Raw genomic sequence first — 15,707 nt, forward strand, 5'->3', positions numbered from 1 at the left:
ACAGTTGTCCTCCACTTGGAATCAACACTTTAGAATCAACAGAAGAACTTTAAAAATATGCTGATAACAGGCCCCACCACCAGAGACTCAGATTTAATTTGTCTAGAGTAAAGCTCAGTCATTGGTAACTCTTTGTTTGTTTTATTTGTTTGCTTCCGAAATGTTGCTAATGTGCAGCCAAGGTTGAAAACCATTTGTTTAGAAAGAACTTTTCCTGAGAAGGTCAATGTCCACTTGAAAAGAGAAGTCACTAATGATGAGCCATAAGGCTCTTCTTCACACCCTGACCACAAAATGAAGAAAAATCTCTAGAAACACAAAGCTGGAATGTCAACATAAAACCTAAAAATTAAGCTGAATCTTTACAACTGCGTAGAATTTAACCTACAGTAAGAGACTAAATCCTTTATAGAAGAACGCAATAGACAAAGGAGGTCTGAAGGGGGCTCTTATGAAAAAAGACCTAGGAAATTTTCATTGACAATAACTCTCAGATTCTTAGTACATGTAATGTGTTTACCTAAGAAGCTACTTTGACTTAGACTCAACCCTTTCCAAATGGAACCCATGGCCTTGCTGCTAGTTTAGCTCTGAGCTTCAGTTTATTCATAAATACCAATCTCTTCTAGCCATGCTTCTCAAATTTGAATGTGCCTATAAATCATCTGAGGATCCTGTTAATACACAGATTCATGTGCAGTAGGTCTGGGTGGGGCCTGAGAGTCTGTGTTTCTCATAAGCTCCCAGATGATGCTGATGCTGCTGGTCCACAGATGAACACTTGGAGCAGCAAGGTCTTAGAAGACATCATGAGGATTAAATGAAATGACCTACATAAAGAGTTTGGCATGGACACGGTTGGCATCCTAGAGAAGAAAAGGCTTATAAGGAAAATAATACAACGTGGTTAAAACCTAGGAATTACATGACACAATCCTCCCTTCTTTTCCAGATGTGGAAACAGTGGGTTAAGAAAAGCTAACATCTCTACCTCCTTACAGCCAAAGGAAAAAACCAATTGTTTTTAACTGGGGGAAAAAAAAAGCGCAACCAAGGTCCACGAGTGAAAGTTAAACAGAACTCTTCATTCCATACCAGGAAAAAATCTTCTAACAATAAATGCTGTCCTACAATCAATCAGCCCTCTTGAGGAGAGAGTGTGAAGTCTCCAGTTACAAAATGTGAGCATAGACCAGTTGATGTTGTTAAAGAACACATTCATGTTTCAGGCGACTGTTGAACTGAGAGACATCACACACTTAATATTTAAAAAAAAATATTTTTTAGTAACACAGAAACCTCATTTCCTTCTTCCCTCCACCCCTTGAAGTAAATGGAGGTAACCTCGGTCAAAAAGCCTTGGAGTCTTCTTTGACTCCACTTCTCCCACCCCACACATCCATCCCATCCACAAATCCTAGCATAGCTACCTTCAAATGTGCCCACAACCCAGTTACTTGTCACCATCTCCTTTATGACAACGCTGGCCAACCCACTTCCCACTCTGTCTGCATCACAACAGCCTCCTATCAAGTTTCTCTGTCTCTCCCCTTGTTCTTCAACAGCATTTTCTCATCAAAGAGCCCCATTGCTGCCACTTCTCTGCTCAATCCCTCCCTTCTCGTTGAGAGTAAAATCCAAAGTCCTTCTGCTGGTTGACAAGACCCTACGTGATCTTTCCCCTCCAGCCCTCAACCATGTTTCTCATCATTCTCAATTTTTTTCTCTCCAGCCACCCTTAAACTCACTGTTCTTTGAATCACATCAAGGATGCCCTTATCTCAGGACCTTTGTACTTGCTCTTCCCTCTGTCATGAAGGCTACACTCTGGGATTTGCAAGTTTATGTCCCACATCCCCAATATATGAAACAACATAAAGACACTTAACAGAAGGATTCTAACTGCTCTCTATGGAGAAAAAAAAGTGCTCACACTCAGCTTAAAGATCAGCACTTTACTTTCATAGTTCATACAGATGAAAGCCTGGGTGAGGCATTCCAGATCCAAATGTGACTCAGCTTTACTTTTTAACACTGCACTTTCATCAAATCCTCTCTTAACACCAAGTCAGGGGAGACTAGGTACTGTACTCCCACATCAGAGCACCCCAGCTACCTGGGCAGGGAATAACCCTTCTGGATGGCCACTGATCTGTGACCCACGCATAGTCCACCTCTGAAAAAAATGAACAAATATCCCAGATGCAGTGTCCCTCTGCATAATTCCCCACAGGGAATGATGTCTGTGTTCTTCTTCTAAAACCAAAGTTCCTCAGTGGAGCTTGAGAAAATCTAACTACCACCGAGTAGGCATGGATAGACAATGGACAGAGAAAGCTGGCAAATGCCATTCAGTTGAGTCCCTTTGCAGAAAAGGAAGTCATTCATTTACAGAGAGGACTTTGTTGGGGACCCGTGTCCCAGGACCAGTGTGTATGCTTATTTTGGTTCACACTAGACAATCGCCAGGGCACCATGTGCAGTGTTGTGCAATGCAGTTACTCAAGCCACTCAGCTCTTAGCGCTCGAAATGAAAGCCACTCTTGGTTCAGACAATCAAACAGCTTCAGAGGGATAGAGATAAATGCATCTAATATAAGAACTAATGTGGGCAAGGAGAGGAAGGAGGGAAGTGAAGAGAGATCTGGCCTGAGCTGAAGTGCCCTGGGAGAAAGGGTGCACTCTGGATGTGGGCTTTAGCCTCCGTCCCTCTCACCCCATGCTCACAGTGCCCCACTCCTGCCTCAGGAGCAGGCTGCTTCCAGCCTGAACCAAAGATCCAGAGAGGCATGGGCTACCTAGAAACCACCATGCCCTAGTTAGGAAAGCACCATAGCGCTTTTAGGAACTCAAGGACTAGCAGGGCATACTCTTAACTGTGGCTTCTTCTCAGCCAAGTTATCAGACTTGTTTCTTGCAAGGAGTTTTTTTCTGTGACTCTTCCTCAAGGGCAACCCAGTGCAGGGGCCAAGCAAAGCCCAAGAACATGGAATCCAGCTTATATATTAAAAGAAGCAGAGGCATAAAATCAGCCAAAAAGATGTGGAGTGTTAAACATGGACTCAGCAAGAGGCCTCACTCATCTTCTCTTATAAAGAAAGCCAAAGGAGACGACTTATGTGGGATAACAATGGGAATTTGTGGCACAGTCACAGGCAAGGAAGTGGGACATTTCAACACTAATACTTGCTCTGGGTGAAGCATGCTAAATAATTTTCTTGTTCCCATGGCTCAAGGAGAGAACTTTCCCCACTTAGGACATCATCCAGGGCTCCCAGTTCACGAAACAAGGAGCTCTGTGGCACATCACAGCCAGCAGGAAGCCACACAAAGGCTGGGCATTGAACCTCCAGGGAAATTGTTTGGGATCAACAGTATTTCTTGACTTAATTCTGCAGTTTGAAGTAACACATTAGTGATCATCTGATAAACTTAATTAATGTAACCACAGGCAACAGGGAACAATAATCTTTCTTTTTCAATAGAAAAATAGACTTTGAGTAGGGAAAATCTGATATAAACTTTTGGCAGATGGTTTGTTTTCACCCCACCGACCCATTTTGAATATACTATCAAAGAAATACTATGTAAGTCAGACTCGCTGTGTATCTCTTTATAAATCAAATAATTATCCTTTGTGCAAGCAGATTTTTATATAATGGATTGGCTTAAAATGAGGTAAATTTGTACTGGATAATTTGCACAGCAATAGCTCCTTTCCAATATTTATACACAGGAACATCAAGGGGAAAGGCCATTTTCTCATCCCATCTTTAACGCATACTTTTTTTTTTTTTTTTTGTATTTAGGTTGAGAGAATATTCGAGAAAATGATTTCTCCAGGTAAGAAGAATCTCAAGTAAACATTTGGACTGTGTCTTCCAGTAAACAGCAGTGGATGAAATGTGGGAGACCCAGGGCCCTTAGGAAAAGCAAATGGCTCCACTAAAACTCCTTCCTCTAACCTTAATTGGTCAAATGCCAAAATAAACGAACTTTCCAAAGTTAGGAGCTGTGCAACTTCCACTAGGGATAAGTGCAGGTGCCCCAGCCATGACCAGCAAGCCCACCACCGACCCGTTTGTGCCCGGCGGCGGCAGCTGGTAGCTCCGGGCGCCCAGGCCCAGGCCGCCTCCACGCCAAACGACCCGCCGGGAACGGGTTCAGGCCGGGCTGCCCAGGACCCGGAGCTCCCCGTAGCCGGCCCCGAGCCAGATCCCGCCCCGCCCTTCCCACCCCAGACCGGGGAAGGGAAATGGGCGCTCAAGAGAGAGAGTGGGAAGTGCCCAGTGGGATTCAGCCGCAGCCGGGGCCGTCCCCAACTCCCAACTTCCCAGAGTTTCCTCCGGCCTCGTCCCCCTTCCCACGGCGGAGAAGCGGCCGCGGCCTCCCTCGGCCGGAGCGCAGAGCCCGGGAAGTGGAGCGCGGAGCCGGGAGCTCGGGAGCCGCCCCCCGGAGCGAGGGCGACCGGAGCGCAGGTGGCGGGCGTGGTCCCTCCAGCCCTGCCCCAGTCCCCCCGGACCCGGCCTCCGCGCAGCAGCCTCTGCCCGGGTCCCCGCCCGGGTCCAGCATCAGGCCACGGCGAGCCGCTTCCTGATCCCCTCCTCTAGGTCGGCGGCCACCCCCCACATTCCCCCAGTCCGCGTCGCTCCTCTGCCTCAGGCCCCGGTGCGGCCCCAACTCCCAGCACAGGGCCCTCCGGTCGCGCCCAGCAGCGGCGGCTGCACTCACCTGGGTCGCGAAGCCGGGGTCTGGCGCGGTCCCGCAGGTGGTAGATGAAATCCTGGCAGCTGTCGTGCTCCAGGGCCCCACGGGCACAGAGCTCGGCTAGCAGCTGCAGCGCCTGGTGACAGAGCGCGTCCCTGGCCCCGGGCATCGCCCCCCCGCATCCTCGGACCGAGCCGGGCAGGCGGGCGCGGGAGACAACCCTCCGCCTGCCAGCTCAGAGCCGCCGCCTCCGGGCCGTCCGCGCTCTCCGTCAGGGAGCCGCCAAGAAACGGCCCGAGCCCCAGCCCCGGCTGGCCCGGCCTCCCACCGGTTGCATGCAGCTCTTCGGCTGCCGGTCGGTCGGGCTTTCTCTCTCTCCCGCCCGTCCGCTCCGTCCCTCCCTCCCCCGGCACGGAGGGGAGGTGGCGCCGCACAGCCCCGCGCGCCTCTCTCCCGGCGCCCCGCCCGCCACTCGCGGCCGCCGGGGGGCGGGGCCCGGTCTGTGGCGCGCGCCGCGGGCTGGGATCCCGGTGGGCCCGGCTCGGGCGCCAGCGTCGGACGGAGGGCGCTCGCCCGCTCCTAGAGGAGCGCGGGACTCGTCTCCGGACCCGGCGCTCAAGAGCGGCTGCGCCCAGGCTTGGGGAGTGTGAGCGGGGGCGCGCTGTGGGCATTCTCGCCATCCCACCCCTCCGTCCTCTTGCAAACCAACACTCTCTCCCACCGCCCCACGCCCGGTGCGTCGAAAGCACGTTCTTGGGTGCGCTGCGTGAAAGGTGCAATCTGAACCACACCCGCCCAAACTGAAGAACCTAGTCCCGGCTTCGAACTTGAAAAGCGCCGTCTGGACATAAATCACGGGCCTAAGGGTGCTAGACCCCCAAAGGCGGGTTCGGGGCCAAGATTTGCCAACAAAGGAAGAATCTCCCAAGTGCAGGATCTTTTCCACCACGGTGGTGATTTGGAGACGGTGGAGGCTCTCACATCAGAAATAAGGTCAAATAAATGGCTCCTGAGAAAGGTGCTGGGACACAGATTCTGGCTGGTTTTCTAAGCAACTGATTAGAAATCCGAGGATTGCCAGCGTGTCTCCTGCACACACCAAGTTAGACTATCACAGAATCTGAGGTTTGGGGAAGAGAACGTTGGCCACCTCTTATGCACCCACCTCTCCACACTCCCAGGCAATAAACACAGAAATAACTACGAAGACTGAACTCCGGTGGGGAGGGGAGCAGGAGAGGGGTGCCAGGCACTATACCACACGCCTTTTAGATATAGAATCTCATTTCATTCCCTTGATAGCCCCCCCAATGTCTACATAACTGTTATCCTCATTTTACCAATGAAAAACCTGAGGCTCATTAAGGCTCAGTTCACCAGCCCAAGTTCATACTTGAGGAGGCAGAGTAACCTCGAATAATAGTAATAATAATAAAGTTAATAATATTATTATTAGCTTTAAGTAAAACTCGTGTCAAAGCCTTACTCTAAAACAATTACAGTAGAATCTCTACAACTGGCACTCTTAGCCATAGGTTGTGCTGTTGCTAGGGACACCTCATAGCAAATCATACTGTGCAGTTAGGTATTTCAGGATGCTACAGAGTGTTCACCCAACAGACAGCTTTGAAATCCTGCTGTGAATGGTGCTAGGGCCTCAGGATCTTATATTAGAACAGTAGAGAGAATGCAGAGTTATAAAGATAACTCCAAACAATGAAAAGACAAGCAGACTCTGTGTCCTAGGAAAACTAGGAGGGAGAAGAAGCCAGCTGAGAAGGAGCCTGTGAAGATACAGAGCAGAAGCTGGTCCTTGAAAGGAAGGAAAAGACCATGTGACAGTGGAGGGGGAAGCAGAGAGTAGGATGCTAGTGCTAGTATAGTAATGGTGGGGAGAAGGGTGTGTGTTAAAACATGTAGAAATATACCACTGATGTGAGTACCTCAAAGAGAACTGAAAGTGAAAAGTCCAGTTAAGAACAAACTTTGATAAACCAGGCCAGATATGACAAGGGCCTAGATCAGGCCAAAAGCACTAGCTGATTGCCAAGAACATCTAAATTTGAGAAACCTTTCAAGTATTAATTGACAAGACTGCAACCAATGGGATGAGACAGCATGAAAGACACAGAAGTTACACAAACTGACCTAGGTCGTATCTGGTAAGTAGCGGAAGATACTTAGAATTGGAAGCCTAGAGTTTAGTTGCCATATTGGATGGGTTCATCCAGGCAAGGAGAGCTGGAAAATTGGAAGAGAGCTTTGCCATTTAAAATGTGCTTCAGTAAGGAGGAGATTGAAAAAACCCGGACAGAGGGGAGTCATGAGAGCCAAAGGAGGAAGAGCATTTGATGGAAGAGTGATCCACAGCATCAATTGTCAACAGAGCCTAGAGAGACAAAAACTAAGAAGTGCCCTTTGGAGGTAGCAGGCAGTAAGACATTTGTAATTTAGAGAAAATGGTTACTGTGGAACCAACCTTGTGGAAGTTACTTAAAATTTTTGTGCCTAGGGTTTCTCTTCAGATAATACTAATATGTGCATCAATGAATTCTTATAAAGATTACATAGAGTATTTGGAATATGCTGCCACATAATATGGGCTCAATCAACATATGTTTTTGTTGTTGCTGTTGTGTGTCTACAATGTACTAGATGATGCTAAACACACTTTCTTAATTTATTAGTGACAACATTCCTAAGAAGTAGGTGTTATTATTTCCCATTTTATAGGTAAAGCATGTGAAATCAGGTGGCTAAATAATTTCCCAAGGACAAATTGGTAGATTGTTTCCAGGGACAGCCACAACCATCCCTCTCACTCCATATGTCCTTTTTCAACATGACTTTACCACTCCTTGAACCAAGTAGTTGAGTCTGTTTCCCTTCCCCTTTGAATTGGGCTGGCCCTGTGACTTACTTTAACCAAAAGAATATGTGAAAGTGATATTCTGGTGTCAGAATGGTGGTTGACAAGGACGTGCAGAAAAGGGAACCTTTGTGCATGGCTGGTGGGAATGTAAATTGGTGCAGCCACTATGGGAGACAAAATGGAGGTTCCTCAAAAAATTAAAATTGAACAATCATATGATTCAGCAATTCTTCTTCTGGATATATATATGAAGGGGATAAAATTGCTATCTTGAAAAGACATCTGCACCTCCATGTTCATTGTAGCATTATTCACAATAAACAAGAGATGGAAACAACCTAAATGTCCATCAATGGACCAATGGATCAAGAAAATGTGGAAATGACACGCACACACACACACACACACACAGAGGAATATTATTCAGCTTTAAAAAATAAAGAAATCCTGCTATTTCTAACAATATGGATAAACCTGGAAGGAATTATGCTAAGTGAAATAAGCCAGACTGAGAAAGACAAATACTACATGGTATCATTTGCATGTGGAATCTAAAAATCAAAAACAACCAGCCAAACAAAAAAACCTGATCTCATAGAAACAGAGTAAAATGATGGGTGCCAACGGTTGGGGATTGGTAAGATGGAGAGATATATGCTAAACTCTCAGTTGTAAGGTTCTGATGTACAGCATGGTGATTATAGTTAATAATACAGTATTGTATACTTGAAATTTGCTGAGAGTGATCTTAAATATTTTCACCACACGCACAAAAAAAGTTTTTAAAAGAGTAAAAATTTAAAAGGTGATGCATGTGTTAATTCACTTGATCTTGGTAATCATTTCATAATGTATCACTTATCAATTATTCCCCAATAAAGTTGGAGGAAAAATAATTTTAAAAAATGAAATCTTATAAATCTTTCATGCTGCTCTTAAACTATATCCTGCTTCCAAGACCCAGATTCTGTTCTTGGGAAGTGGTTTGGCATTCCTAATGGCAGAACTTCCTATTCACTGGCATTTGTTTGATTCAGTTCCTTGCCAGGTAGTTGCCTTTAACAAAAGAAAACAACCGACATGACTTGTTTTTAGTGAGCCCATGCTATTTCCCAGTGATTACCACTCCTGTGAAATACTCCCAGACCTGCTTAATTAACCCTGATAGGAATTCGACCTCACACTTGCTTTAGAGCCTGCACTATAATTCACCTGGGCCAGGAGACAGGAATGAATTCACGTTCTGTGACAACCACTCTCTCATCTTGGGCATCGATCTTGTAAATCTGTGAACTTAGTCCTTTCCTGTTTGGAGTGAATTTTTCTTAACAGATGAAATGGCAAATTTGGGATTGGGTGGCTCCGCTTTTCCTGTGTGTCCATTATCGTTACACTAAATAACAGGTTGTTCTGGGATGTTCAAAATCTTTATTCTTCCTTCCTGAGCTGTGCTTGTTCCCTCCCAGTTTCATGATTGCCAATTATAAAGTTATAATTCCAATTTCTTTGACTTTAAAGAGAGTAGAGATTTATTAGCTTTAGTATTTAAAAGATAAACCATAAAAGGAGTATATTAAAAGGAACAGACGGCAATGTTCTGGGTCAGAGGGCCTGGCACTCCTCTGCTGTCTCCTCTTAGTAGATACTCATGGTTCTACATTTTTTCGACTTTTCAGAATGAGGACTAGGGAAGGGTGGGGGAGGGAGCAGAGGTCAGATTTCTGCTGACTGAGAAAAACCTACACCTAAGTACCTTCTGCCACTAAGTAACGTTTTTGTAATAGTTTTTGTGTCCCTGGAGCTGCCTTTCCAAGTGGCTAATGTCCCTCACCCTAGACAGGTCTGGGAAACTGCTGGAGTCACTCTGGATTCTGGAAAGGGATAAAGTCCAAAACTGACTAGACTGTGTCACAGTGGTGATGAAACATCCAACTAGCTAAAGAGGTGTCAGAAGAAAAGAATACCTTTCCTTGTCTTCCACATCAAACTTCCTTCCATCCTCAGTGTTAAAAATAGGTTGACCTGCACTCAAGTTCTTGGTTATTAAGAAAAGGGGTCAACGTGCGTGTTTATGAGCAACAGTGTTAGCATTAAGCACTTAAAGAAGTGCTCAACAATCCCTTTCTTGATCTTTTGTTTATCAATAAATGGCTTGGACAAAAATGTCTGGTTACACAGAGAGAGTAATAGAGGGAGAGAGAGAAAGGGGAGGTAGGGAAGGAGGGAGAGAATCCATCTCAGTATCTCTCTAGCCTTATTCAGAAGACCCTAAGACCATATATTTTTCTTAGCCTTCATTCTATCCAGAGAACCAAACTTTAGGTTGTCTGCTGAAGAGCTCAGTATTTAGTCATATTTAATCAGCCAACCAATTAATCATATGTCTACTGAGTCCTCACTAAATGCAAGGGTTTTTTGATAGAACTTCTGGGTTGAATATTAAATTTCCATATTTAAGCTTTCTACTTATATATTTTATTTGTTATTTAAATGTTATCTTCTTAGTACTGCTTAAACTTTGAGTTATCCCAATGGCAAATTTTCCTGTCTTTTCTTTACCTCCTCTAACCTAACTGCTCCTGATTTTCTTCTCTCTCATTTCCTTTCCATAAATCCATTCTTCAAAGCTTTCATCAGGAAGCAAAATAGAATTTGGAATCTTAGAGGTCCATTTTAAATTTTTTATTATAATTATATTTTTCTATAGTTTTTTGAGCTAATGCTATGTGCTAGACACTCTAAAAATATTCTAAATATATTGCTCATATAATCTCCATAACAACCATAGGAACAGGGTATTGTTATTAACTATCTCTTCTTTCCAACTGAGGAGACATAAGCACAGAAATTAAGTAGCCTGTGCAAGGTCACAAAGCTAGTCAGCAGTCATGATGGACTGTGTGACTCCTGAGACCTGACTTTAACACTGCCCTCCTTTACAGGTGGGTATGGTGGATTCAGGTAACAGCACAGAGTTCACGTCCTGAAGCCGAATGAACCCAAAGGTCAAAAGAGCAAAACTGGCATTGTGCCTTCACCAACTCTGGTAGATGTTATCAGATCTACATCTCGATTTGGTTTTCTGCATGTGAGGGTGGGTAGGATCTGACCAATGTACATTTATGTCCTGTGGGGTCTTTACAGATTGGCTTAAGTGTTCATTTATAGCTGGCATTTATTGAACAGTTGCTCCATACCATATACCAAATGTTGTGCTTTACGTTCTTGGCTTAACTGAATCACAACCATTTGAAATAGATATTGTTATCATCCTGACTCTAGAGATGGCAACACTAACACCCTGTGATCTAAGTCACCTGCCTAAGGTCACACAGTTAGCAAATGATGAAATGAAGATTCAAATCCACGTTGGAGAGATTCCAAGACTTCAAGGAGAGTTAGATTTCAACTATCACACAATACATTTCCACGTGAATTTCTTATCAGAATAGTCTGGCAGGAGTTTTCAAGTTTTATATACATTCTTGGAGACCCTTTTGATCCCCTTGGACAATTGCAGGAAAACCAAATCCACACTCTGCAATGAATTACATGTAGCTTACTGAAGAATTGATTGGGGCGCCTGGGTGGCCTAGCCAGTTAAGCATCCAACTCTTGATTTCTGCTCACGTCATGATTTCACAGTTTATGAGATCGATCCCCACATTAGGCTCTGTGCTGACAATGCAGAGCCTGCTTGGAATTCTCTCTCTCCTTCTCTCTCTGCCCATGCCATGTGCTCTCTCTCTCTCTCTCTCTCTCAAAATAAATAAACTTAAAAAGAAAAGAACTGACTAAAGCCCAGCTGACTATGTGATAAACTACAAGCAAAACACTCTGATCTCCTGTTATTCTGCTAACCCATTCCCACCTAAGATCCCGCTGCATTCTGGATTCTCTCCACTGGGTCTCCCAGAATGCATTCTCTTGCTACTTTTCTTCTGTACTTCTGTCTTTCGTGCTGGCATTAGAATTGCCTTTTTCAACACAGAGACCTCAACTTTTCTATCTGCAACTTATGAAACTTCAGATTTTGCACCAAGAGTTTCCACTAACCAGACGTAAGTTTTCCTGCCATTCAATAATTGCAAAATAATTGCTGTCCTCTACCACACAAATACTTTTTCTCTCCTTGTACATGGGCATACTTTACTGTTTCTCTATTATCTCTTTTCTCTCATTTCCCTTTGGGTCTCTAAAATACACACTGTGTGTGTGTGTGTGTGTGTGTGTGTGTGTGTGTGTGTGTGTGTGTGTGAAATAGTCTCTGACTTCTTGTTGGAAAAAGAGGAACTCTTTTCAGGGCTTGGCCACTTGAGGAAGTAATGGACTTTGTCTGTTGCATTTGCTACAAATGGATGTAGCAAATAAACTATTTTTTCTTCTTTTGAACCATTTTATTCCCTGTGGAAGATTATTTGTTTCCAAAAAAGGTTAGAAGTCTTCAGGTTCATCAGGGCACAATTATAAGCCCGGGTAAGGGTTTATTTCTCATTTCTTGAAGGGTCTTTTGAAATCAGATCTCTTCTTATAGAATGCAATGTATGGAAAGGAAGGGAAACTCATCAAGAGCAGATAATGAAGGTTTTGTGCAAAATCTGAACTTTAATGAACTGTAGATGGTTGCCTGGCTTTGAGGGTTTAATTAGAAGAAGAGGTGTACCTTTTAAACTATAACTTTAGCTCTCATTGATTAAAATAAAAGCACAAGCCTTAATTTTCTTTTAGATATAAAAAAAGGGATCATTAGGTATTGGTTCTCCTGTTTGAAACAGTTCTATTTAAAGCAACATAATGTTATTTGTGAACGGCTTTCAGGATGCTGACTCAATAAAATAGCAAGAGGTGGTCTTGTTCATTTTTTGTTTTAAACATGCTTAGGAGGGGCACCTGGGTGGCTTGGTTGGTTAAACATCTGACTCTTGATTTCAGCTGAGGTCATGATCTGGAGGTTCATGAGATAAGCCCCTTGTCAGGCTGTGTGCTGAAAGGCAGAGACTGCTTGGGATTTTCTCTCTCCCCCTCTCTCTCTGCCCTGCCCCACCCTCTCCCTCCTTAGCACACATTCACCCATTCTCTCTGTGTCTCTCAAAATAAAAAAAAAATTAATAAAATAAAATAAATAAAATTTTTAAAAATTAAATGTTTTGGATATTAAAAGATATAGTCAAACTTGTTTTGTGAAGTTGTTTTTTCTTTTAGATTTTTATTATGCCATTTTGGAGAAAAATGTCTTGCACATATTATTCAAGAAAGAAAAAGTAGGGGCGTTTGGGTGGCTCAGTTCGTTGAGCGTCCGACTTTGGCTCAGGTCATGATCTCATGGGTGGTGGGTTCCAAGCCCTGTGTCCGGCTTAGTGCTGACAGCTCAGAGCCTGGAGCCTGCTTCAGATTCTGTCTCCCTCTTTCTCTTTCCCCCCTCCCCACTCGCATTCTCTCTCTCTCTAAAATAAACAAACACTAAAATATTTTTAAAAAAAGAACAGAAAAAAGAGAGAAAAAAGTGTTTAAAGTGTTCTTTTTCCTTGAATTATGTTCCTATTTTCCTTTGGTCTCCAGTAGTATTAGGCTCACTTGAGGGTAAATCTGTTCTATGGAACTTCAAACACAAATGCAAGTTAAAACACAGAAGATGGCTCTTACCTTTGAACACAGACCTCCAAGGATAGAGTTGGGGTGGGGGAGAGGAATTAGGGCTGGAAAGGCCTAATGGCTGGGTATTCTCAAGACATGGCAGCTGGTTACCTCAAAGTGAGTTATCTAAGAGTATATCTAAGAACCCAAGATATAAGCCAAAGCTTTTTATAACCTAATTTTTGAAGTGAGATATAGTCACTTCTGTCATATTCCATTAGTTACACAAACTAAACTCTTATGCGGAGTGTGGGGAACTCCACAAAGGTGTGAATAACAGGATGTGGGAAGCCATCTTGGAAACTGGTTACCGCAGGGGGAAATTCTCCACAGTAAGAGTGTATAAAAGGAGCTTGATGGTCGGAAAACATGAAAAATGTTCATAAGTGCAGTGCTTTCCAATCTTTTTCACATTGTGGCAGACATGGAAAATGATGCTATTTATTCAGCAAGCTCAGGTTAATGGATGAGTCTGTTTGTAGACAGACCAACCCTGTGGCTTTGGCCAGCCCAGTCTTCTCCTGGTTACACTAAGGACTGAAGGAATCAATATCTTTTACACCTATAACCTCTTTATGTGCTAAAACATTCTTCTCTCTTCTTCCAGTCTTGCCTCCTACAATCCTTTTTTCTAAGAGCAGCTACAGTGATCTATTAACTCATGAGTTAAATCACATCAATTCATTACCTAAACTTCAAATGGCTTCCAATTGCAGTGGAAATTAAAAATCCAAACTCCTTTGTTTGATCTATAGTGTCCAGCATAACTGAGTGGAATCCCCTCTGCCTTTCTGACACAACCTTGTATTACTCTCCCCCTTGCTCTCCCCAGTCACATTGTTTTCTTCTTCCCCCAAATACAATCAGTTCTCAGCTCAGTGATGTTTCACTTGCTCCTTCCTCTATCTTAGACATATGTCCTCAGATGGCTCCTTCCTTTTCTTACTATTTTAGCTTAAACACACCTTCATAGAAAGGCCTTCCATGTTGACCCTATTTAAATGCCCTATTTCACACTAATCTATTTCTTTCATATCACTTATCACTATCAGAAAAAATCTTGCTAATTCTACCAAATCACAAATATTTATCAAACACCTACTATGCACCAGAAACTTCTAGGTGCCAAGTATCTGTTTGCTTGTTTTTTCCTTAATTCCATTCCTCATTGCTCATGAGATATAGGGACTTTGTCATTGCTGAGAATCCAGCCTCCAGGACAGTGCCTGACTCTTAGGAAGTATCCAGGGAATATTCATTAAATGAAAAAATGGTGGATGATGACAGGTAGCACTCAAATCCAGATGGGCCAGGGTACTCACAGGGCAGTAGCTTGGAACACATAAGAACCAGTGTCATATGCCAAAGAGTCACATGAATTAGGAGATGAGAATTCCAAGTGAATGCAGGACAGGGAGTAAGACTGTGGAGAACCAGAAGCAAGATGGGAGGAACTGGTTCATGGGGAAAAAAGTGAAGCTTCCCTCCATGGCCATGTCTTTTACTGTCAGTCTTGTCCCTGCAGACCCAAGCAAGCAAAGTGCAGTGACAGCTATTGAATAGCATCCCCCATCCCCCAAATTCATGTCCACCTGGAACCTCAAGAGAGTGACCTTATCTTAACACATAGTCTTTGAGGATGTGATGAGTTAAGGATCTAGGGTGAAATCACCCTGTACTTAAGGGGAACTCCTTCTAAGAAGAGGAGAGGGCACAGAGCAGATGACAGAGATGAGACTGCAGTGGTGCAGCTATAGGCCAGGGAATGTCAAGGAATTGCCAGCAGCCATCAGAAGCTAGGAAAAGGCAAGGGAAGGTTCTCATAGAGCTTCCAGGAGGAGTGTGGCCCTGCCAACACTTTGATTTTGGACTTCCAGCCTCCAAAATTGTGAAAGAATCAATTTCTGTTGTTTTAAGTCCCCAAGGTTATGGCAATTTGTTATAGCAGCCCTAGGGAGGTAATACAACAGCTGTGCTGTTATTTTTTTCCTGGGCATAAAGTACGTGTTCAATAATTCAGCCAGGCAAATTTGTAGCCAACAACTTACCCAGTACTTGGCATGATGATTTCAAAAATTTTTGTTGAAATAAATGTTTGATGATTTGATGACCTGGTGCAATTTGGAAAAAAAAAACCTTAGGAGAAATATATCAAAACTTTCAAGATTCTGTCTATGGATATGAAGAGTCAAAAGCACCCTGAGGATGCTGACCTTTTCCTGCTGGCTGAAATAAAAATGCATTACCTTTGTCCATATAATTATACAAGACCTAAGGTCAAAATGAATAAGAAAACAGAAGGGCTTGGAAACATGTCTGTAATTTTTATGCCAAGTTTGAAATATTTTACCTTGAATCTGCATCCAAGATTTAGTTCTCTATTACCTGTGTTGTTTTCTTGTGCAACAAATAGGGCCCTGGGCCAACAGCAAAGCTACCTGGACTATTTAGGATCAGTTTAGGCTAATGAACTGAGCACCTCCTGGATAATTAT

The 15,707-nt window shown here is 43.7% G+C and overlaps 2 protein-coding genes across 2 annotated transcripts in view; both read right to left on the minus strand.

Moving 5' to 3' along the window:
• Positions 1 to 5,168, minus strand: part of SYT9 (synaptotagmin 9) — a 198,198-nt gene extending 193,030 nt beyond the window's left edge. Inside the window, exon 1 of the mRNA XM_027073240.2 lies at positions 4,732 to 5,168. Coding sequence (XP_026929041.1) covers positions 4,732 to 4,876 — 145 coding nt within the window. The 5' untranslated portion in view covers positions 4,877 to 5,168. The remainder of the gene's footprint in view (positions 1 to 4,731) is intronic.
• Positions 1 to 15,707, minus strand: part of NLRP14 (NLR family pyrin domain containing 14) — a 283,814-nt gene that overhangs the window by 52,471 nt on the left and 215,636 nt on the right. The gene's annotated exons all lie outside the window — the stretch shown is intronic.

Source organism: Acinonyx jubatus, chromosome D1, assembly GCF_027475565.1.
Source record: "Acinonyx jubatus isolate Ajub_Pintada_27869175 chromosome D1, VMU_Ajub_asm_v1.0, whole genome shotgun sequence".
Classification (NCBI taxonomy): Eukaryota; Metazoa; Chordata; class Mammalia; order Carnivora; family Felidae; genus Acinonyx; species Acinonyx jubatus.